This window comes from Aethina tumida, chromosome 1 (genome assembly GCF_024364675.1).
Source record: "Aethina tumida isolate Nest 87 chromosome 1, icAetTumi1.1, whole genome shotgun sequence".
In the NCBI taxonomy this organism is placed as follows: domain Eukaryota; kingdom Metazoa; phylum Arthropoda; class Insecta; order Coleoptera; family Nitidulidae; genus Aethina; species Aethina tumida.
This window is the reverse complement of record NC_065435.1, coordinates 6,285,794-6,309,442: the sequence shown is the minus strand read 5'-3', so window position 1 is coordinate 6,309,442 and position 23,649 is coordinate 6,285,794. Positions and strand designations below refer to the sequence as shown.

General features: G+C 28.1%; 2 protein-coding genes across 3 annotated transcripts in view; one reads left to right on the top strand and one right to left on the bottom strand.

Annotated features, from left to right (window-relative positions):
• LOC109608352 (uncharacterized) overlaps window positions 1-23,649 on the bottom strand; it is a 345,665-nt gene that overhangs the window by 201,821 nt on the left and 120,195 nt on the right. The window lies entirely within an intron of this gene.
• LOC109608351 (lachesin) overlaps window positions 1-23,649 on the top strand; it is a 246,395-nt gene that overhangs the window by 181,790 nt on the left and 40,956 nt on the right. For both annotated transcript variants that reach the window (XM_020024773.2, XM_020024772.2), the window contains exon 6: window positions 19,112-19,399. In XM_020024773.2, coding sequence (XP_019880332.1) covers window positions 19,112-19,399 — 288 coding nt within the window. The remainder of the gene's footprint in view (window positions 1-19,111; window positions 19,400-23,649) is intronic.

Sequence of the window (23,649 nt, the reverse complement as noted above, 5' to 3'; positions counted from 1 at the left end):
GTAACTCAGAAATTTGATTAAAATTTATTGATTTATAATAAAACAACATCCTATCTATAATATACAGAGTTCTGCGATTAAAGTAGGTTCCAATTATTGAAATCTGATGGCATTTCGTGGATAAGAAGACCAATTAATGAAAGGTATAATCCCAACTACACTAGATCAACTGTGAAGCATGATGGAGGAGGCGTTATGGTTTGGGGATGTTTTCTGGGTTTAGCATGGGCCCGCTGGTTAAGAGAGACGGGATAATGGATCATTTCATTTATCTTGATATTATGGAGAATCATATGTGTCCATTTGCCGAAGATAAAATGAGTTTAAGGTGTTCTCTTCTCAAGGAGTATGGTCAGCACAAAGCCCAGAACTCAGTCCAAATGACAAAGATAAAATTTATCTAAAACTCCATGCAAAACGATTAATATTTAAAAAATTTATTGGTATAAAAAGTTGAAAAATCAGCGTTAAAAATAAGCCATTATTCTTCAGCTAGTTAAAACTGTGCAATATATTCTAATCCCCCCATCGTTTTCGGTAATTTAGATTGACACCACGATTAGAAAGGCATTATGCATATTTCGAAAGTGCAAACAAATACCGTTTTATATCGTTTAACCGTGCACAAGTGCCGCTATCGGGGGGAAGAAATGTGATGTTAATTTCAATATTTTTCCTCGTCCGCATGTATAAATAATGGGTGAAGGAGAGGAGAATGTGGAGCAAGTGGAAGTAATAATAAGATGTTTGAAATAGTATTACTTTTTAATAATAAAACTGTGTAAAATACTGTGGGTTTGTAGAATTTTAAGTCGGTTTAATTTATATTCAGTCCGCTCTAACAGAACATCAATAAAGTAACTTCCCTCACTTTATTTATTTCAACAAAACAAATATCTATTAATAATAGTGCACGTCTCCGCTTTAATATATCGACAAGGACACTGAATATTTAAGATGTTAGGCTAAGTAATTTATGTTTTTGTTTCATGATTTATTTATTTGTGTACATTTTTATTTTATATTTTAACATTTTTGTATTAAACTCTTTCATATATATAAAGAAAGGTACAAATGTGACACTTAAAAATTAAAAAGTTAATTTAAATTAAACATAATCGTTTTTTTTAATAAAATGATATATTAATTTTTAAATTCAATCAAATATTTATAAATTTATTTTTTTTATGTACTCAAATATAAATCAATTTACAAAAAAAAAATATGTTTTACTAGTCTATAAAATGTTGTACTGTGTATTACAAATAATTTGAACGTTTTCATATATAAAGAAAGGTACAACTGTTTAGACACTTAATAATTAAAAAGTTAATTTAAATTAAACATAATCGTTTTTTTAATAAAATGATATATTAATTTTTAAATTCAGTCAAATATTTATAAATTTAATTTTTTTATGTATTCTAATATAAATCAATGTTTACAAAAAAAAGTTTTACTAGTCTATAAAATGTTTTACTTAGAACGTGTATTACAAATAATTTGAACGTTTTCATATATAAAGAAAGGTACAACTGTTTAGACACTTAATAATTAAAAAGTTAATTTAAATTAATAAGAATCGTTCTTTTAATAACATGATATATTAATTTTTAAATTCAATCAAATATTTATAAATTTATTTTTTTTTATGTATACAAATATAAATCAATTTACAAAAAAAAAAATATGTTTTACTAGCCTATAAAATGTTTTACTGAGAACGTGTATTACAAATAATTTGAACGTTTTCATATATAAAGAAAGTTACATCTGTTTAGACACTTAATAATTAAAAAGTTAATTTAAATTAAAAAGAATCGTTCTTTTAATAACATGATATATTAATTTTTAAATTCAATCAAATATTTATAAATTTAATTGTTTTATGTATTCAAATATAAATCAATTTACAAAAAAAAATATGTTTTACTATCCTATAAAATGTTTTACTGAGAACGTGTATTACAAATAATTTGAACGTTTTCATATATAAAGAAAATTACAACTGCTTAGACACTTAATAATTAAAAAGTTAATTTAAATTAATAAGAATCGTTCTTTTAATAACATGATATATTAATTTTTAAATTCAATCAAATATTTATAAATTTAATTTTTTTATGTATACAAATATAAATAAATTTACAAAAAAAAATATGTTTTACTATCCTATAAAATGTTTTACTGAGAACGTGTATTACAAATAATTTGAACGTTTTCATATATAAAGAAAATTACAACTGTTTAGACACTTAATAATTAAAAAGTTAATTTAAATTAATAAGAATCGTTCTTTTAATAACATGATATATTAATTTTTAAATTCAATCAAATATTTATAAATTTAATTTTTTTATGTATACAAATATAAATCAATTTACAAAAAAAAATATGTTTTACTATCCTATAAAATATTTTACTGAGAACGTGTATTACAAATAATTTGAACGTTTTCATATATAAAGAAAGTTACATCTGTTTAGACACTTAATAATTAAAAAGTTAATTTAAATTAAAAAGAATCGTTCTTTTAATAACATGATATATTAATTTTTAAATTCAAATATTTATAAATTTAATTGTTATTATGTATGTATTCAAATATAAATCAATTTACAAAAAAAAATATGTTTTACTATGCTATAAAATGTTTTACTGGGAACGTGTATTACAAATAATTTGAACGTTTTCATATATAAAGAAAGGTACAACTGTTTAGACACTTAATAATTAAAAAGTTAATTTAAATTAAAAAGAATCGTTCTTTTAATAACATGATATATTAATTTTTAAATTCAATCAAATATTTATAAATTTAATTTTTTTAACTATTCAAATATAAATCAATTTACAAAAAAAAAATATGTTTTGCTAGCCTATAAAATGTTTTATTGAGAACGTGTATTACAAATAATTTGAACGTTTTCATACATAAAGAAAGGTATAACTGTTTAGACACTAATTAAAAAGTTAGTTTAAATTAAAAAGAATTGTTCTTTTAATAATATGATATATTAATTTTTAAATTCAATCAAATACTTATAAATTTAATTTTTTTTATGTATTCAAATATAAATCAATTTACAAACAAAAAAATATGTTTTACTAACCAATAAAATGTTTTATTGAGAACGTGTATTACAAATAATTTGAACGTTTTACATGATTTTGGTGGCTGTGAATCCATCACATTTAACTTGATATTAATCAGTTTACAAGATCTGGGAAATCTATTAAATAACAAGATAGATAAGGGACTACTGTAACGTAATCTAAAATTCTATATTTCAATCCCTGTGAGGATCTACTTTCAGTAACCACAATAGTTCCATTAACAAGGGTCTTAAAAGCATTCGATTTACATAAAAACAGTTCTTTACTAGTGCTGAAACCCCTACATGTATACATGAGGATGATTAAAACTTAAACAATGTAAAGTCCTTTGTACTATTTTCGTTCATTCATTGTTTCAGTCTAATTAAATACTAATAATATATAGTGGAACTTTCAGCAAAGAAGAATAGAAACTTTATATTAATTTTAATTAAGTTCAAATGAGTTCCAGATAATTAGACGGAACGCGATATTTAACACGTATCATGAAACTCTGCTGAATCTGTTCAAAAATACGGTTTACGGAATATTTCTATATTTCGTCATTTATATTGGGAAAGGTTATCTTGCCACCGATGCCTTTAATTAACAAAATTAGTTTATGCTCACGTTTCCACTCGGTCGTTATTTAAACTCAATTTAATATGCATCTAATTATTTTATAGTAACGTAGTCTAGTTGTAGGATATCATGTATTTTAATGCCGCTGAAAGTTTTGCCCAACTTTACCCGACCCTACAGTTTCACCTTCATTTGGTTTATTGATGAATTAAAAACTACAATGTAGCCGCATTAACATTTGAAATCGTTCGTTCGGTTACGTCCAAAACGAAACGCATTATGTCTCCAAACTTGTTACGAAAGTGCTTAGGTAGTTTTTAATCATTTTCAATATCATTACAAAAATGATTTAACTTTCAAACACCGCACTTTTATCTAATTACCCAACGTTCGTTTAAAACAATTTGTACAACGTACACGACAATTTTGTGTTGGATGTCAAATTATTTTTAATAAATGTACAATTTCGTCTAATATTTAGGTCAGTTTTGATGTTCGTCGGGCCCTTAATAGAAGTAAACTTCGCTGTAACGGGAAGTTTTATTTTAAAAGTTTTACTTTGAACTGCATGTAAAATCATTATTGAAACTTTTACTCATACGGAATCGGAGATCGCTAGGTACATTTAGATTCCATGTAATACACTCAGAACTCTATTTTACTGTTGCGGCAATAATCAAGTAATATAATCTCGGCATTTTTAAATCAAACTTGTAATTTAACGAGGCAATGCATAATAAAAATGGATGGAAGGCGTTGCGAACGAATGTTAATACCTTTAAATTATATTTTAACTTTTGTTAGTTGATTTATTAAAATTTTATTCCTTGTACGGTTGTTTAGATTGACGATGTGATTACCAAAGTATTATGCATATTTTCGTTTTATGCGCAGTATTGATAACCCACATATTTGCATACTATTTAAAAAATAAATTAATACAAACACTGTGCGAAAAAAAAACTACTTTCCAATGTAGATTTTAGCAATTTTCTGCCACCGTTTAAAATTCTCGGAAATTTAATGACGTAAATCCATGAAATTAATTTAGGAAGTAATTGGAAAATGTTGATGAAGGTATATATTTCATGTTTCTGTGTATGTCGATATTTGATTGTCATTTGTCAGCTCATTGTGTATCTCAAAGACGTATCAAAGTGACTTGTTCACTTCTAAATAATTCAACATTAAACGTTTTTAGCAATTTGGAGTGAAATGGCAAATTAAATACCAGAAAAGCAAGGGAAGTAATGCTGTAGTTGAGACATTTGTAAATGCCAAAGGTGGTTTCCCAATTTACGGTAATTTTGATCTCTCTGACTCTTTTCGATCAAAAAGACCAACGACATTAGATAAGGACTAAAGGCAGAAGTGGAGGCAAATCCATGTCAAACAATCAAAGAACTGTCAAACACCCTTAACCAACCTTGGTCGACCATCCAGGAACATTTACAGCAGGTTGGGGCAGGTGTTTGGGTCGTCTATAATCTGTGCAAAGGGAACAAAGCCATCTGACCCATCACAAGTACTGCGAAGCCAGGTTTACATCCCAAAAAGCTGCTTCGGTATATTTGGTGGAGTATTCGAGGAATTGATCACTTTGAAGTGCTGAAACCTGCACAAACTGTTAATACAGGCCCTTTTTGTGAATCAATATTTAGTCGGAAAGTATCCGGTGATTGTCAACAGAAAAGGCGTCATTCTGCAACAAGACAATATAAGACCACACTTTGAAAGACGAACACTGAATGAATTGAGGTGGGTGGTCCTGCCTCATCCACCATACTCTCCTGATATTGCACCCTCGGATTTCCATTTATTTCGAACCCCACAAAATTTGAAAATTTGAATGATGTCCAAAATGCCATCACGAGATATTTTGCTCATAATCCACTTGATGTTTATCGGTCTGCATTTAAAAATTTGAACACTTGATGGTAAAAGGCTGTTCATACAACTAATTAAAAATAAAAACATAATTTACATTGATTTATTTTGATTAATACAGCCATTTTTGAAACATTTCAGTTTTAATATTGTGTTCCACCTCATCCATTATAAAAACCCACATTTTCTAAGTGGCAAAAATTTTGAAAATTTGTATAATGTCCAAAATGCCATCACGAGATATTTTACTCATAATTCAATTGATTTTTATCAGTCTGCATTTAAAAATTTGAACACTTGATGGTAAAAGGCTGTTCATACAACTAATTTAAAATAAAAACATATTTTACATTGATTTATTTTGATTAATACAGCCATTTTTGAAACATTTCAGTTTTAATATTGTGTTCTACCTCATCCATTATAAAAACCCACAACATTTTCTAAGTGGCAAAAATTTTGAAAATTTGTATAATGTCCAAAATGCCCTCACGAGATATTTTACTCAAAATACAATTGATTTTTATCGGTCTGCATTTAAAAATTTGAACACTTGATGGTAAAAGGCTGTTCATACAACTAATTTAAAATAAAAACATATTTTACATTGATTTATTTTGATTAATACAGCCATTTTTGAAACATTTCAGTTTTAATATTGTGTTCTACCTCATCCATTATAAAAACCCACAACACTTTCTAAGTGGCAAAAATTTTGAAAATTTGTATAATGTCCAAAATGCCATCACGAGATATTTTACTCATAATTCAATTGATTTTTATCGGTCTGCATTTAAAAATTTGAACACTTGATGGTAAAAGGCTGTTCAGACAACTAATTTAAAATAAAAACATATTTTACAATGATTTATTTTGATTAATACAGCCATTTTTGAAACATTTCAGTTTTAATATTGTGTTTCTCCTCGTATATTATATGATCAAGATATTTCTCCATTATTTATTTTTATCACTGCCCAATTTATTACATAATAATACACGATTTAATTCTAAATAATGTGAAACGTTTCTTCAGTTAAAAAACTGTAAAATATGCGTTCAGTATTTCAGTAACGAATGGTTTGATTGGAATGTACATCTTAGTAACAATCTCCGCAAGGTTCCACCAAACTAAATAAGTAATCGCTTATCACGATGTAAGTGGCGGCCTTTATAAATAATTATCCGGTGGTTGAGTGGATAGACTCGAAGTCACCACTCAGCTAGTCCTTGTGACAGTCGTTCGGTCATTACAAACCGTAATTCAGACGATCATCTAATCATTAGATCAGGGAAGTTATCTTAAGGGAGTGCTCAATACCGCATTATGATACTTGAACGTCTTTAATGCAGCCGTAACTCTATAAACAGCACATCATCGTGAATCGTTTGACCCCGATAAGCTTTGCGTAATTGTTATGTGGGTGTGGTGGAAAAATGTGGTCGCGTGTATTTGTAAAATAACATAAAAAAACACACAAAGGGGTTGATTAAACGGCTTGAATCGAATATCTTCGGTGTATTGTTGACGTTTAAGATTCCTTCGAAATCGGTTTGCATTGAAACTGAAGTGGTCATAACGAATAATGAACTGGGGATTGTTAATAAAGTCTTCACGCCACTTTAATATTGCATTCCGTAGTTGCACTGAAAATTTGAAACATGTTTAGTATTTCAAATATGCAATGATAACAGGTGACTTAGACAAAAGCTTTTCACACTGGAAATTCGAATTTGACATTGATTTAGCGGCAGTGAATGTGACTAATTTAGTTATAATTTGGCGTCCAGTGTAAAAACAAATTATCGGATTATTATGTTATTGGTTCGCTCAGTATTAACAAATTGTTTTGTTAATTAAAATTGTTACGCATATTTTATGTGCCGAATTACCAGTTAAATAACATGGGCAAAGTGTTTTACATTCTCTAGATTCATATTATTTATAAATATCTGTAATTTTTTTTACTTTATAGCAATTTTTTTATACAGTATTATAAGAACTATTAAAAGCTGCATATATATTTTGTTAATTAAGCTGGACATGAATATAGCCACTTTATTTTTGAAAGGGTTTTTTAATGACTAAATCTGTGTTATTTATTTTAACATTATACCACGGTGATAGGTTAAAATTGTAAAACAAAAAGTTAATGTACTCGATCACTTTCAAAATATATCACTCTATTAATTCAAGCTTTGTCAAATGCTGTGATGAGTTCAATTAAATATGTCAAATGTTTATGTCAAATTTGGTTATAAAAATTATCTCCCATGTTTTCTACGGGGTTGTTATCTGGAAATTGGAATGGGCAAGACAAAACATCGATGATTTGATCTTTTAACCAGTCTGTCATAATTTTGGATTTGTCTTTGGGACCGTTTTCATGTTGAAACACATTTATTAAGAGCAGTTATTGGTTTCCTTTCATGTTGTCCAAACTCAGATATATTTTTTCATAACTAATCACTTCTCTAAATTTTTTAATAATACAGGAAACGATTCACTTATTTGGCCGTAAACTTTTAGCTACCTTTTTTTCTTCTTTTTCCTCTCAGTCTTGGTAAAGCTGAATTATAATTTTTCTTACACTTCGACCAATGATTAAATAATTATAAAGCAAAAGACCACAAATTAAAAAGTTGCCATAATTTTGTCCACAGAAAATTAAAGAAGCACGTAACTTTTTAAAGAATATAATTTGATTGGTCTGTTGATATTTATATATTTTTGAGCCGTTTTGAGATTTGAAGAAAGTTAAAGTGACTTTCATACAACACAAGATCAAGTAGGAATGCTAAATTTCTTCCTTAACACATGTTCTTCATCTTCAATACATTCATTACCACTCTTAAACCAGCGAAACAAAAATCTTATGACTTCATCACTTACAGCATCTTAAATATCATCTTTAATACACATTATAACTGGTGGGGATTTATAAAAACGTTTTAGAAACTCGCTGTATATTTTTAAATGAACATAATTTAAATAAATTTGTGGGTCTGACTTTTTTAATAACAGTACATACATTAAACTAAAATAAACATTATTTCCTTGTATATTAGTTCAATAAATTTGATTGTCAGTTTTTGTAAAACACGTCTAATAATTTTTATAAGTCGTTTATTATGCAATATATTTTTTTGATGGTTGAATTAACTTTTCCTAGCTTTTACAACTTGACGTAAATATTTTATACTTAAATGTTGTGATAAACTGGAGACAGTCTGTATTTAGACCTGAATAATTTATAAATATTTTATACTTTTCTGTCCAGGTTATATTGTTCTGGCAGTAAAATTTTTAAGATTTCCCTAGTGATTGGTACGAATTCTTATGAATATTGAAATGTTATCATTGTTAATATTAATAAAAATAAAACATACTGTGAGGCTTCAACAGTAGTGAGCAGTGAAACAAATGATTAGACAGACAGTCCAATAAATAGTCCACAATAATAAAAATTAGATTGTCAAAGGTTCCTTTTTCAGACTCACACTTAAACAAATACAGTGCCGGTGTATTTTTTGAATAGTAGTAACATATTGCCACGTACTAACAATTTGCATAACGACAATCTGACGTGTTGTGTATAGTTACGTGATCCCACAGAGACGGGGACTGAATGTAAAACAATAAGATCCTGATATGCGTGTAAGACGGCTCCGGCACTCTTTGCATTCATCTTCATGGTAATGTTACTACTGAAAATAACCTGAAGAAACCTGGCCGCATAAATTCCCAACTCAAGCCGGCATGCCCACCATAAATATCACCGAAGTAATTTGAGGAGACTCTATTATGCAGCATTATAATACTTCTAAACAAGGGGATTCACCCTGTTACCCCCTTTATTGCTGAACTGTGTCTTTCGAAACTAACCGGCCCTCCCGCATATACAGGGGTAGGGGGGACAACAGCCGAACCTTATTGAATACATAAACACGCCACCAGCACCGTACAAACGGAATTCCTTTGTGCACGACGCAAATCAACGTGGAATCATTTTAATTCTTAACCGGGGTGACATATTTTGGACGTTACGTCGCGGAGTGCAACAAACGTGGACACTTCATCCCGCAAACTGCGGAACTGAGCTGGACTGAAAAATTTGATTAAGGCGGGCTTGAGTCATCATTCTGACAGACAAAAATGCTTAATCTAATTTCGTCGGGGGTAATGTGCGGCGCAACACGTTAAAGCCTCTTAGTCGCGTAACCGATAAATTGTCGCACACGCTTGAAACGGTTACCGCAAAAAATTCATTCGATATTCCCTACACTGGTCCGCAAATATTTGCTCCGCTCCACAATACTTATTGTGCTGAAGGAAAAATTATTAGAGAAAATCCTGCCATAGAGCACGGAGTATGTTTCAAGTGAGCTTTTGATTCTCGACAGATTTTAAGAAATACGTGCGTCGCTGGAAATTTTATTTTAACGGTTTTTAAACTGTTAACGTTATAAAGCCACTCCAACACTGAGTTTAGAGGTTACTGATCTATCTAACCGAAGAAAATAGTTTTTGTGAACAGTCCTTTACTTATTGATAGAAACACAGTTAATTTTAATAATACCCTTAAGTCTGTGACATCTTCAATATCAAAAATGTCTAATATGGATAATACAAAATAGAAATTGGCTCAACCTGGTAATAAAAATAGTGAACAGAAAATTTTTCATTGTTGATATATAATCATATATCATTTTATTAAAAGAACGATTCTTTTTAATTTAAATTAATTTTATTATTATTGTGTCTAACATTTCAAATCTCTCTTTTTACAAAAAGATAAAGAAAGAAGAAGCTGATCTCTATGATAGAAAATCAGCAAACTGCAAAAAATAGAGCAAGAGACCATGTGAACTGGACAGATGGCATGGAAAACTATTTTGTTTTCCGATGAAAGTAGCTTCCAATTACTCATGGGTGAGAAGACCAATTAATGAAAGGTATTATTCCTACTACCTAGTGTGAAGCATGGTGAAGCAGCCCTGATGTTTTAGGGATGTTTTTCTAGATTGGACGTGTGCCTCCTGGACCAAAACACACGTCCAGGTTAGTGAAAGCTTCGCTTCTCAAGGAATACATGTAATGCCTTGGCCACCACAAAGCCCTGACCTTAATCCAAACCTTTGGAATGAAATTGATCCGAAAATCCATGCAAAAAGACTGCCAAATATGAACGAAATCTATGAAGAAATTCAAAATCAATGGAAAGAAATATCGAAGGACTGTGTTGAAAAGCTACTGAAACAAAAAAGGTGTTTAGCAGTTATTAAAAATAATGAATATGACACTAGATACTAAATAAAGGGAAGGCTAAATGTACGTAAGGTCGTTTTATTTTGTGCTTGCCCTACTTTTGACCCTTGAATTTTATTCAAATATTAATAAATATCTAATTAAATGAAAATATGAATAAATTTGCTGTACATATAAAGGAAAGTCCATTTCACGTAACATTTAAGTAAACTGGTGGTGAACAATATTAAAGATTTTAAGTAATGATAATAATGTATTTGTAAACACCTTTGTTCACAAGAACTTTATGGCGAAGTGTCACTGAAGTGTTAAAGCTGTAAAGTGCATATTCATTTGTCAATTCATTTAAACTCCTTAAGATGTTACTTCAACCTTGAAATTATTGTTTAAGGCTTTTCAACCTTAGTAAATTTAAGAAATTATTTTGATTATTTTGATTACTGGTTACTGATAATTTACATAATCAAATAAATAACATACTAATAAAAAATAGAAATTTGACATCACTGTGGTAACACCTAATTTTGGTGCAAATAAGTGGAAAAGTGTAAAGTGTTTGAATAATGGAGTATTTACACACACTTTTATAACCAAGAACTTTATGACGAAGTGTCAACGTAATATCAAACAAGTGGATTCTTGAAAATTTCATTTTAACATTGTTTAAACTGTCAAATTTGTAAATAGACTTGGGTACACTTGTCAATTTATTTAAATGTATCAATTTTTAGATGACAACTTTGTTTGATTTACGAATTTTCCTCCCATACTTTGGACAGAAGTCATTTAATTATAACAAGAGTAAATTTTTCATTTTTATTATAATTATACCCAATGTAAGACATTTTAAGGTCGAAATGTATTAAAAGGAAAGAACATATGTCAACAAAAAAGTAGATAGCAAATTTTAGGACAAATTTCTTTTAACATTTTAATAAACAGGTGAAAAAGTATTAAATATTTGATCGTGCTGTGTGATAATAATTGAATATTTGCACTTTTATATTTAAGAGCTTTATTGCAAGAGTGTCAACGTAATATCAAACACATGTGACATGTTATTTAAATAAAATATGTGAATATTAAATTCCTAATATTAAATATTTAACTTAGGTCCTTTATAATGGATGAGATACAATGAAACTGAAAGACCTTTGTGTGAATTTATTTATATAAAACAAAAGATTTCCTATAAGACTTCGTTTGAAATTAAAAGAAGGACACACAATATTGATTTTTAGATAAAGGACTTTCAATTTTCTATAGTCAATTTTATATATTAACAGTAATTAAAAATTAAGATTACAAAGTTAATTGGTTAAACACATATCAATTAATTCACCCATACGAATTTAAGTAATTATTCATTAATTAAATTGAACATTAAACACTACGTTAATTTATGATGCAGATTTTATAAATGTAGGTGATCAATAAAAACAAATTATGCGTTAAATGTAAATAAATACGAAACATTTGATGTATTGGTTTGCTACAATATTTTAATCAATTTATATTTTCGTTCATTATATTTATTTAAATGGCAAAAACAAATACTGCAATTATTCAAATGAAAAAGATAACAATAATTTAATTGTACATATATTTTTATCACCAAACTACAAGCGTACGAAATCTTAATTAATGACAGAAATAATTTAGTGACAGTGCACAAAAGAGTCGTTTAAATATTCACAATTAGTGAAATTTATTAAAACACATATAAAATAAAATTTTCACGTATTTTTATACAGTATAATTAACAAAATTATTAATTTGTCCTTTACGACGAACAACATACATTGTATAACATTTATAAAAATACTTCTGTGTCGAAAACTAAATTAGTTTTCCAGTTGCAATGGCGTCAGTGAAAAGATCAGGAGATACATTCAAGCAAGACATTACACTAATATTTTAATGCAGTCTCATATCATTGCAAAAATGACATAAATAAACATCAGTCCCGTCTCCGTAGGCATTAAATAATGCCAGTGGATGTAGTCGAATATCTTATATGCATTTTAAACCCATTTCTTCCTAATAAATATGCAAAAGGGGCTAAAGATACTTGCATTTAACAGCATTTCTTAAGACCCAGTTTTACTTATTATGTTAAGGACTGCGATAATGAATACCATAGTAAATTCCATGCGAAATCACATGAAAACACGTGACTTTGTATCTCCCATTGAATGGAAAGCTGTTTGAAGTATTATGGCAAGTTCTAATAACCATGTAAAATGCGAAATAAAAAGGTATTAAAGCCATAAAAAAAATAAAAAAGGTCATACATTGTGTTATATTGAATATACACACAGGACGAACATAACAAGCAGGATGATAATATCTTCGCATAAAAGTGTACTTGTAGTATGCTAATAACACAGAAGGATAACTTATTTTTACAGTGCCACTTATAAACATAATGGCCTCTCTTTTCTGTATCAGCCAAAGAACGAACTAATATTGAACGGAGCAACACTTTCGGAGGATTGATTTTTTTTTGTAGACCAGCTGTAGCCTCATTTGAATAACATTTTGTGTGCAAGCTTTTTTAGAAATGACGAGATACAGTCTGTTTGGACAGCAGTTAATTAATAGAAGTCGCCGGGTGAGAAAACTTCCTTTTCCGGTTGTTAAATTGCCGACAATTAATGAATGCGATAATAAATTGCTTGTGGTGTATGGTTTATATTCCCGGTAACACTCCCAACTTTATTATTCGACAAAAGGAAGATACGTCCAGAAGGAAAGCTCAAAGATGAAAAGAATTATATCTCGCAATAATTCATTTATAAAATATATTTCCTCATTGTTGTGTGTCTCTCATACAAATGTCTGAAATTCATTTTGGCTAGTCGAAATTACTTCCACGATAAATAACAATGCTGCACCTTGCAGGAAACAATGTTCCAGCACGTCCACAAATTCTATGGTAAATCACTTCGTGTATTGACACTATTATTCTCATCTATATATTCGATTAACACTCAAGAAATATGTACATACGTACATGTTTTGGGCACAAAAGACGCGTACATATAATTTTACCATGTTTATGACTATAATTTATCGAATTGTAAATAAACGATAAATCGTTACGTGTTTTTTTATGTTATGGGCTGCCATTTAATATCAAAAAAGTAGGTAAATATTTCATACTATAAATGGACACTGCTAAAATTATTTTCTTTTTTTATTAAATTGACATATTATATTAATAGATATTATCTTTTCTATTTTCAGGCACATTGATTGTATGTTCCTAACCAAATTATGGAACGTATTCCAAACAAAATTTTAATTAAATATATTGAACCAATTTTTTTGTCCAATATACTAAATTTAACACAGGGTTAGGTATAATGCTGAATGTAACTGTATATTGTTTATTTATTATTTGATTCATCTTCATTGGTAGTACAGTAATAAGACATTAAAATTAAAATGTCTTTCTCCAAGAATTGGAAATCTTACTAATTATTTGCCAAGTGCAGAAGGCCAAATAAATAGCACATTCGAATATCTTTATTTTTTATGGCAATATTTAAAAATACTGTTAATAATAAGAATATATTTCTAGTTTAATTGAATAACTCACTTTCAGTGAGATGAAAGATGTCTGTACTCCAGAGAAAAGAGAAATAATAATTAAAAATCAAGATCTAAATATTGTTGGCGTCGCTGAAAGCTTAAAATGCTTCCGAAAAATGGTTTACAATGTTAGTAATAAATATGAAACAACACACTCAATTGAAAACACAATATGAAGACGTCAAAACAAAGAAACAACTCCTTTTATAGACAGACAAATTGGAAGAATCAATAAACGAAATCCTTTCATGTCTTCTAGGCAAATAAAAATGAATTAATTGGGTCATATATCAGTATGTTTAGTAGAACAATCAGACGTCGACTGAATTTCAGTAAAGATCAAAAAAGAATATTCGAACAAGACAAGATTCGAACATAAATATGATCAGATAGTAAACAATGCATTGGTCATCCTCCAAATAAAAATTTTGGAACCTACAAATACTTTGAGCCACGGTGGAGGAAAGGTTATGGTTTGGGGTACCTTTTGTTGCCATAGTATATGACCAGTTTAAAAATTGGCGAATACACGAATTGTATAAAATTGGTGGATGCGCCATTAATTACCAGATGGTAAACAATACGTTCGTCGTCCTCCAAATAGAACCATTTCATGTGTAGAGATACCACGAGAGATGAAATAGAACCATTTTCCAATGATAATTTACCAGTTCCATGGATTTTTATGCATGATAATGATCTTCAGCAAAAAGTCCAGATTAAAATCTAACTGAAAACTTACGAAAAGGCAAAAATAAATAATAGTCACATGGAGAAATATCTAAACAAAATGTTGAATGAAGTAGAACTTCTCATTATTTATCATTTAGAATACTTTCCAATACTTAATAGTTAATAAATGGTTCTTTGCCCTTTAAAATGTATTTCTATACTGTCACCACAGAGTACAAAAACTTATTAAATTAACAATCCACTTTCAGTTTATAAAAAAGCCATAAGCAAAAATAATGAACAAGATGTTAACTTGTGATTATAATATAATTAAGGACAATACAAACAATGAATGGCGAAATGTTTTATTTTTTGCCAACAGTCTGGCAACATTAAAATCATTCACACATCAAGTAATCTCTGTTTTTTCATTTTAACAACAACAAAAACTTTTTTGTCTTTTTTACAATATCATTTTGTTCAGATGTTCATAAATTAAAGCCCACCTTTTAATTTAGATGGAATTTAAATTTAGTCGGTTGCACTGAATAATATTAATGGAATAAAAAGATAGACCTGAAGTTTATTGAATTCATGTAATTTGAACGATTGGTCCTATTATGTATAATGTGGTCTTTACCTAGTTACATTGGTAGTTTCAAACAAAAAGATATATCTGATTCTAGTTGCTTACGTTTGACTGATCAAAGTGCTTTGCTGCATGTTATGTAGTGCTCCCCACAAGAACACAAGATTGTAGAATAATATGGAGAAATTGAAACTGAATTCCTAATAATATTAATTAAATGAGCCAGTCAAATGACTGGCAATATTTATACGTGCATGTAGTGGAATTTTATTTTCTGCGGCGGACAGAAGTATTTTTCAGAAATTCAGTACAAAATTAATACCGGGATAGATATTTTTATGATGGAGTATATTGTGGGGAAAGACATGGAAGTGGCCGAATGAGAAATTGCACAACGTTTGGACACGTCAGAAAATATTACCCGTACAATACGACCGCGCGAAAAAATATACATTTTCTTCCCAAAGTGGAATGAATAAAATAACTTTTCAAAAACAAAACTTATTTGTTAAAAATTTTGTATGTATTACTGTTATTATTATACTCCCTTAACATTGACATTCTGTATGTCCCTCAGACAAAAAATTTACTACATAATACACTTTACCGCATCAGTGTTAAATTACTGTCATTTGTCCTTTTTTTTTCTCATACTCGCGGATGCTCTTTTCGATATTATAGGATAAAGGTGGAGGACTGTTGTGACGTGCAACTCTATTTGTGACTTCAACGAAACGTCGACTATTAATTGCGCTAAATACAAACATAAAATACCCCCTCGAACCTTTTTAACAAACCATAATTACACAAATTGTTGTAATTTATTTTGTATCGGAACTCTCGCCGAGTTTAAGTTATAATAGGCGGCAACTTCACTAGTTACCTTATCCGCTGTTTTAAAAACAAACAAACTAAAAACTTTCTATATATTTCCAGCCCTAAAATTATTTTACCTCTTTTATATAAAGTCTTCGTTCGTTACTCTGTTTTTTGTTATTAAATAATTATGCTTGGTTATTTCATTAAGAAGGGCTTTAATTTAAATATGCAACTATACATATAAATATATAAGTAACTAATAAAATAAATATGATTTTAAATAATTCGTACTTCAGAGACAATATATCTTACTCCAACAATTTGAATTTTTTGATAATTCTTACAATTTATTTGGCAAAACCTGCAGAATTTTTAGGGGTACAATAACGGAATTCAGTATAAAAAATATCACTCAATATTTTATACACTTTTTGGCTTAAAAACAACGAACATATTACTTTAAATAGATGTACTTCAGAGACAAATTCATCATAAGTTTGATCAAATTATAATTAGAAATTGATTATTATAGTCATAAAATAACAATAAAAATATGATATCATGATAATTAATAAATTAATAAATACATAAAGACTAAACATTAATAAAAATAAATGTTTCTTTCAAATTACAATACATAAAAAGCATTCTGACGATATCAACCATAAATATACATACAGTAGTGGTCATTATTATGGCAACTTTAAAAACTATGTTAAATATTTTATCTATAATTCTTTTATTTAATGTGAACTGTTTAATATTAATTTACTATTATTGTTTTATACCCTATTATAAAAATTGGATCGAGCTGGACATAAATATAGCAACATTAATTTTGAAAGAGATTTTTAATGATAAAATTTGTGTTATTTAATTTAACATTACCCTTTATATAATATCCTTTTTTTTTGTAATTTTGACCCATCTCCTATATTTCTTCAAGGTTCTTAAATTGCTGTGATGAGTCTCCCATGTTTTCTATAGGGTTGATGTCTGCAGATTAGGACAGGCAAAACAAGACATCGATGCTTTGGTGGATTTGTGTTTGGGATCGTTTTCATGTTGTAACACATTTATTAAGAGCATTATTTCTTCAATATATGGAAGTAAATTGTTGTTTAAATATCCCTCTATATAAAAAAGTCTAAGGGGGCCTACACCAGAAGAATTGAAGCATCCCCATAGCATAATTGAACACCATGTTTCACTGTGGGTATAACAAACTTTTTGTATAGTTTTGTCCCTGTGTGATGTTTAAGATAAGCAGAACCATCAATTTTTTATAAATTAAATTTAGACTCGTCACTAAAAACTACTCATCCTCAATGTTTTGTGGTTCAGTGAAAGTGATCCTAAGCAAAACTGGACTTCCACATTTTTAGTAGAAACCAGGGTCTGGGATCAAACGAACCCCCATCCACTAACCATTTTCTCACAGTCCTTGAACTCGTTTCAGCAAGTCCCATTTCCTCCAGGTTTGCTTTAATTTCAGTTGAAGCTAAGATTGGATTGTCTTTTGATATTCGAATCATCCAATTATCGATTTTTTTTCAAGTTTTTGTAACGCTGAATTATATTTTTTCTTACAGTTTCACTTCGACCAATGATTAAATAATTATAATAAGCTTGTAAGTAATCTTTTTGAATTCACAAAGAGCAATAAAAGTAAAAAATTGCTATAATTTTGTTCATTGAAATATAAAAAATTTTTGAAAGCATAAAATTACATTGACCAAGCACAGTAGTAGAAAAAATAATAAACATTATAGGTATTGGCATCCAATTTAAGTAACACAGCTCATATTTTTAATATAAATATTTTATTCAGTTCCTATAATTATGGCCATTACTATAAATAATAATTAAGAATGATGAATATTATAATATTTTTCAAAGACAAACTATATTCTATTAAGAATAACATAAGAATTAGCAATATATTAGTTTAAATAATTAATGAATATAATTGGTAAATTAAAGACGACAGACTAGAAAATAATTATAATACGTATTATCATCGTAATAATTAATAAATATAAATATTTCAGTTAAACTTGGCTGAAAATATAGGAAATAATTACAATGATCTATGAATAAAAATAATTAGACAGGAACAATATCAATCATGTGAACAACTTTATCGGCAAATAAAAAACAGTTAACAATATAAACTGTTAATAAATAAACAAATTTAATCATAATACTTATGTTAATACCCATAAGTGCGTTCACCAAACGTGCTTGGTAACATGTAAAATTAACATAAACTAATCACTTTAAATGACACAGACAATTGACAAATTGAAAACGGTCGACAATAAACATTGTAACGATGTCGTCGATAGAAACAGAAACGGCCAAACTCCTAATTAACAACGATAAATGTTGTAAATTGAACATTGATTACCGATGTACATGTAAAGTATTTGAATAATAACATAAATGGCAAAGTAATAACGATAAACGAGTACAATAAAAACGTTGATAATATTTTATATCGAGAACATGGACCATTGTATGAGTTCGGGTGCTTTTGTGTTTGTACATTTTTTTTTTTTTTCGTTGTTGTTTTTATTTAAATGAATGCGTTGTTTCAGTTTCTCCGATGATATGGGTCCCTAACCAATTAGTGGGCGCTCCAGCTGGAACTGATGTGACAATAGACTGTCATACCGAGGCCTACCCAAGAGCCATCAGTTATTGGGTGTACGAGAACGTAATGCTGCTGCCAACCAAAAAGTACGGCACCGACATGATGGAGAACACCATCTACAGAGCGCACATGAGGCTGACGGTCCGGAACCTACAGACTGGTGACTTCGGGAATTATCGATGCATTTCGAAAAACTCTCTGGGGGAAACTGAAGGATCTATCCGACTATATGGTAAATAAAATATATCTACTTATGTTACAAGCGAATTTCAAATTTGTTCAATCGACGTTCCTATTTTTTTTTAGTTCTTTACGATGCCATATACATAAAGGAGACGCGTAATTTAATTTCTAGTAGCAAAAAGGACAAATTGAGTATGGTTAATTCTCAAAAGATACCGATACACTGTCAGATCAACCAACGTCCACTGTCGCTCACATATAGAGCAACTTTGGAAATTCACATTGGTCTTAATGAAAGTCTACGTTTAAATATCCATATTATTGTCAGTTATGCAGTGTTTCATAACAATAAGGCCTTTATAATTATTTATTAGAGATTCAGTTAGATATTTATTAATATTTGAAAAAAATTCAAGGTTCAAAATTAGAGCAACTATGCAGTAAAACAACCTAGTTTAGTTTCTAGTATATTTATAATTTGTTGCTCTATGTTATATACGAGCGACAGTGTACGTCAAAACTCTTTCAAGACGGACAAAGTGATTGTCATAAAAATATTAGTGGCATCAGTTTGAACACATTCAAAGACCAAAAGTGGCAGCCTCAAACAAAATCAAATTTTTATCGGCCGAACAATCGATATTTTCAACAGTTTAAATTACCTAAATTATTCAGAACAAAAAATGCGAATATTTTGTTCAATCGTTGGTCACTCAAATATATTAAATAATTACAACAAAACCGTTATTTCCTATTGTTTCAAAGGAGTTCTCCCAATATTCGAAATGGCAAGTTAATTGAAGAGTCAAAATAAAAGAAAGCACAAACAAAAAAAAAAGAAAAAAATAAGATGTAAAAGTATAACGAGCTACAAGCTATGAATGGGGAACTATTATTTAACAAGTTGCCCTGTTTCAATAAGAAAAGCAGATACGGAACAAAGGCAATGCATAAAATTATGTCGAAAGTGGAGAGAGCTGTATTGGACTGTTTAAGACATTTAAGAAGTCTTTAACCTCTCTCAATGAATATCGATAATTGATAGCAAAAGTTTAAATATATTCGAATATGAAAACCAAACAGACCTCCATTCTCCAAGTTTGACGACGAAATCCAAAAACAGCCGCACCACCAATTCAAAGTGGGGCAATAAAAAAAGTAATTTATAAATGGGAAGAATGGCGGTGCAAAAGGTAATTTTCGTTGCGTAGTTTTTTATTTGGTGTTGTGACGTTTGTGAGAGGTTAACCGAGAGAACTTACATTATAATGTAGTGTACGTAGTTGTGTGTGGGGAAAATGGCAAGTTAGGCAATTTTCTTGATGTTATAAAATAACTAGCAAATAAGTTCTCCCTAAAAGTTAAATTTTTGTTCCAAGCGGACATTAGGTAGACACGGACAGGCATATGAGAGTTTTCTCAGGGGAGATTTATAGACCACGATGATAACAACATTTTATCAAAATAAATTACTTTTTCTGAATTCAGCGGACTCCAAAGATACTTTTATACCGTGGACCGATACTTAAAAAAATAAATTTATAAAAGGAAACTTAATTACGTGTCAAGCAACAATCCTTTTTGATGTCTTGTTTATATTGCCAGCAATAATAAAAACATTGAATGCCTGTATTTTATTATAGAGAGATTTTTTATCGAATGGACCAAATACGCCTCATACAGGGATTTACATTAATGGAAATACTCCTACAATTTATTTTTTTACTTTATCCACGCAACATTTTTTTTACAAAAAAATGTTTTAAGTTCTTATGTTAATACACTTAACAGGATAATTAGACTTTTAATTAAACTTTTTTTAAGGTTTCTTATCATTATCATATTATATATACGTACTTTTTTATCTTCATAAAAGACTGTGAGATTATTCCTATTTTTAAATTTACAATTTTGTGTTTTAAGTAAACATTACATCAAATTTACTGATATTTATTTATTAACAATGACTTTTATCTATTTATTTTTTAATAAGCAATAAATAAGGACAGTATTTTGTTAAAATTAACGTATTGTTAAATATGTTTAACCAACCACGTAACTTCTCTTAAATTTAATGGAATAGTTAAGAACAGAAATGTGATTTTTAATGATTTGCTGTTACTAAGTTTTTTATAATATCTACAAATTTTCAAAATTTAATTCAAATCCATCTAGGTTTATAAATTTTTATTTATTTATTTCCAAGTCATTTCATTATTATTATTATTGTTTTGTTTACATATTGTATAATTCTTTTCTAACATATCTCTAGAAAAATGGTTGTTGCAACTACTTGAAATAATACCAGATATTACAAAACTAATTTACAGTCTATATAAACCATATACAATTAAATTTTGTGTTTCCAGTAAAAATTACACTAAATCTATTTGTGTTAACAATACCACAATATAAATGGACAATATCAAATTTCATTCACTGAACATTATTATCAATAATCTAAATAAATTTTAATTATCACTTTAACTAATTTATCTTTTAATGTACTGTGAGTAGTAATTTCTAAATACTCAGTTAAATTTTATTGAATAATTATAGAACAAGTTTATTATCAAATGATTTAAAATTACCAATTTTGTTAATTTTACCTTGACTCAATCAATTTCACAAATAGTTTATTTAAATAGAATCAATTGCAGAAGATGTTAGTTTATGAATTTCTTTTATTTATTTCCAATTCAAATCTCGTTTATTAATTTATTTATTTATCGTGGTGTTTGTTTTAATCATTTTATTGTGTGTAATCTCTTTGTTTGTTATTGCCACTGCTTGACATAATTCCATAGATAACAAAACTAGTTAATAGTTAATTTAAAACATATGGAATTAAAATTTGTATTTTCAGTAAATATTACATTAAATCTATAACAATAACACAATATAATTGGGGTATGACAAATTCTTTTCACTGAACATTATTATCAATACTTTAAACAAATTGTAATTAAAAGTTATTTATAACTAATTTATTTTATAAAATCTTGTGAGTAGTAAGTTTAAAATATTCAGCTAAATTGTATTGAATAGTTACAGAATAAGTTTATCTTCACAGATTTAAATCAAATGATCTAATATTATCAATTTTGTTATAATTAGTTATAAATTTTACCTTGACTTAATCAATTTCACAAACATTTTATTTAAATCGAATCAATTAAGTCCATAAGATGTTAGTTTATGAATTTCTTTAATTTATTTCCAATTAAATTCCTATTTATTACTTATTTATTCATTGAAATGTTTGTTTTAATCATTTTATTGTATATCTTTAAAAGCATTATTATTGCCACTGTATGACATAACTAATTAACAGTTTATTTAAAACATATTAAATTAAAATTTGTATTTCCAGTAATATTTACACCAAATCTATTAATGTTAACAATAACACAATATAATTGTCAAATATGTATGTCAAATTTTTTTCACTGAACATTATTATCAATACTTTAAACAAATTATAATTAAAAATTTAACTAATTTATTTTATAAAATCCTTTGAGTGGTAAGTTCAAAATATTCATTTAAATTGTATTGAATAGTTACAGAACAAGTTTATTATCATAGATTTAAATCAAATAATCTAATATTACCAATTTTGTTATAAGTTAATAGTTTTGTAAATTTTACCTTGACTCAATCAATTTCACAAACAGTTAACTCCACAAGATGTTAGTTAATGAAATTCTTTAATTTATTTCCATTTAAATTCTTGTTTATTAATTCTAATGTTTGTTTTAATCATTGTAACTACTGTATCTTTCAAATGATTATTATTGGCCCTGTTTGACATAATTCCATGAATGACAAAACTAATTAACAGCTTATTTAAAACCTATGAAATTAAAATTGGAGAATGTCAAATTTTTTTCATTGAACATTACTATAAATACGCTAAACAAATTTTAATTGGAACTTAAACAAATTTATTTTATTTTTAATATACAGTGAGTAATAAGTTCTGAATACTCAATTAAACTTAATTGAATAGTTATAGAACAAATTTATTATAACAGTTTTAAATCTATTGATCTAATATTATCAATTTTGTTGTAAGTTAAAAGTTTTGTAAATTTTATCTTGAATGACTCAATTTCACAAATAGTTCATTTAAGTCGAATAAGTCATTTCTACAATCTGTTCGAATTTCTTTAATTTATTTCAAATTTAAATTTTGTTTATTTATTTAAATATTTGTTTTAATTATTAAAATCAGCAGTAAGTTACTAAATATTTTGTTAAGTTTAAACGACCACTGAATATTTTTAATCAGTTATA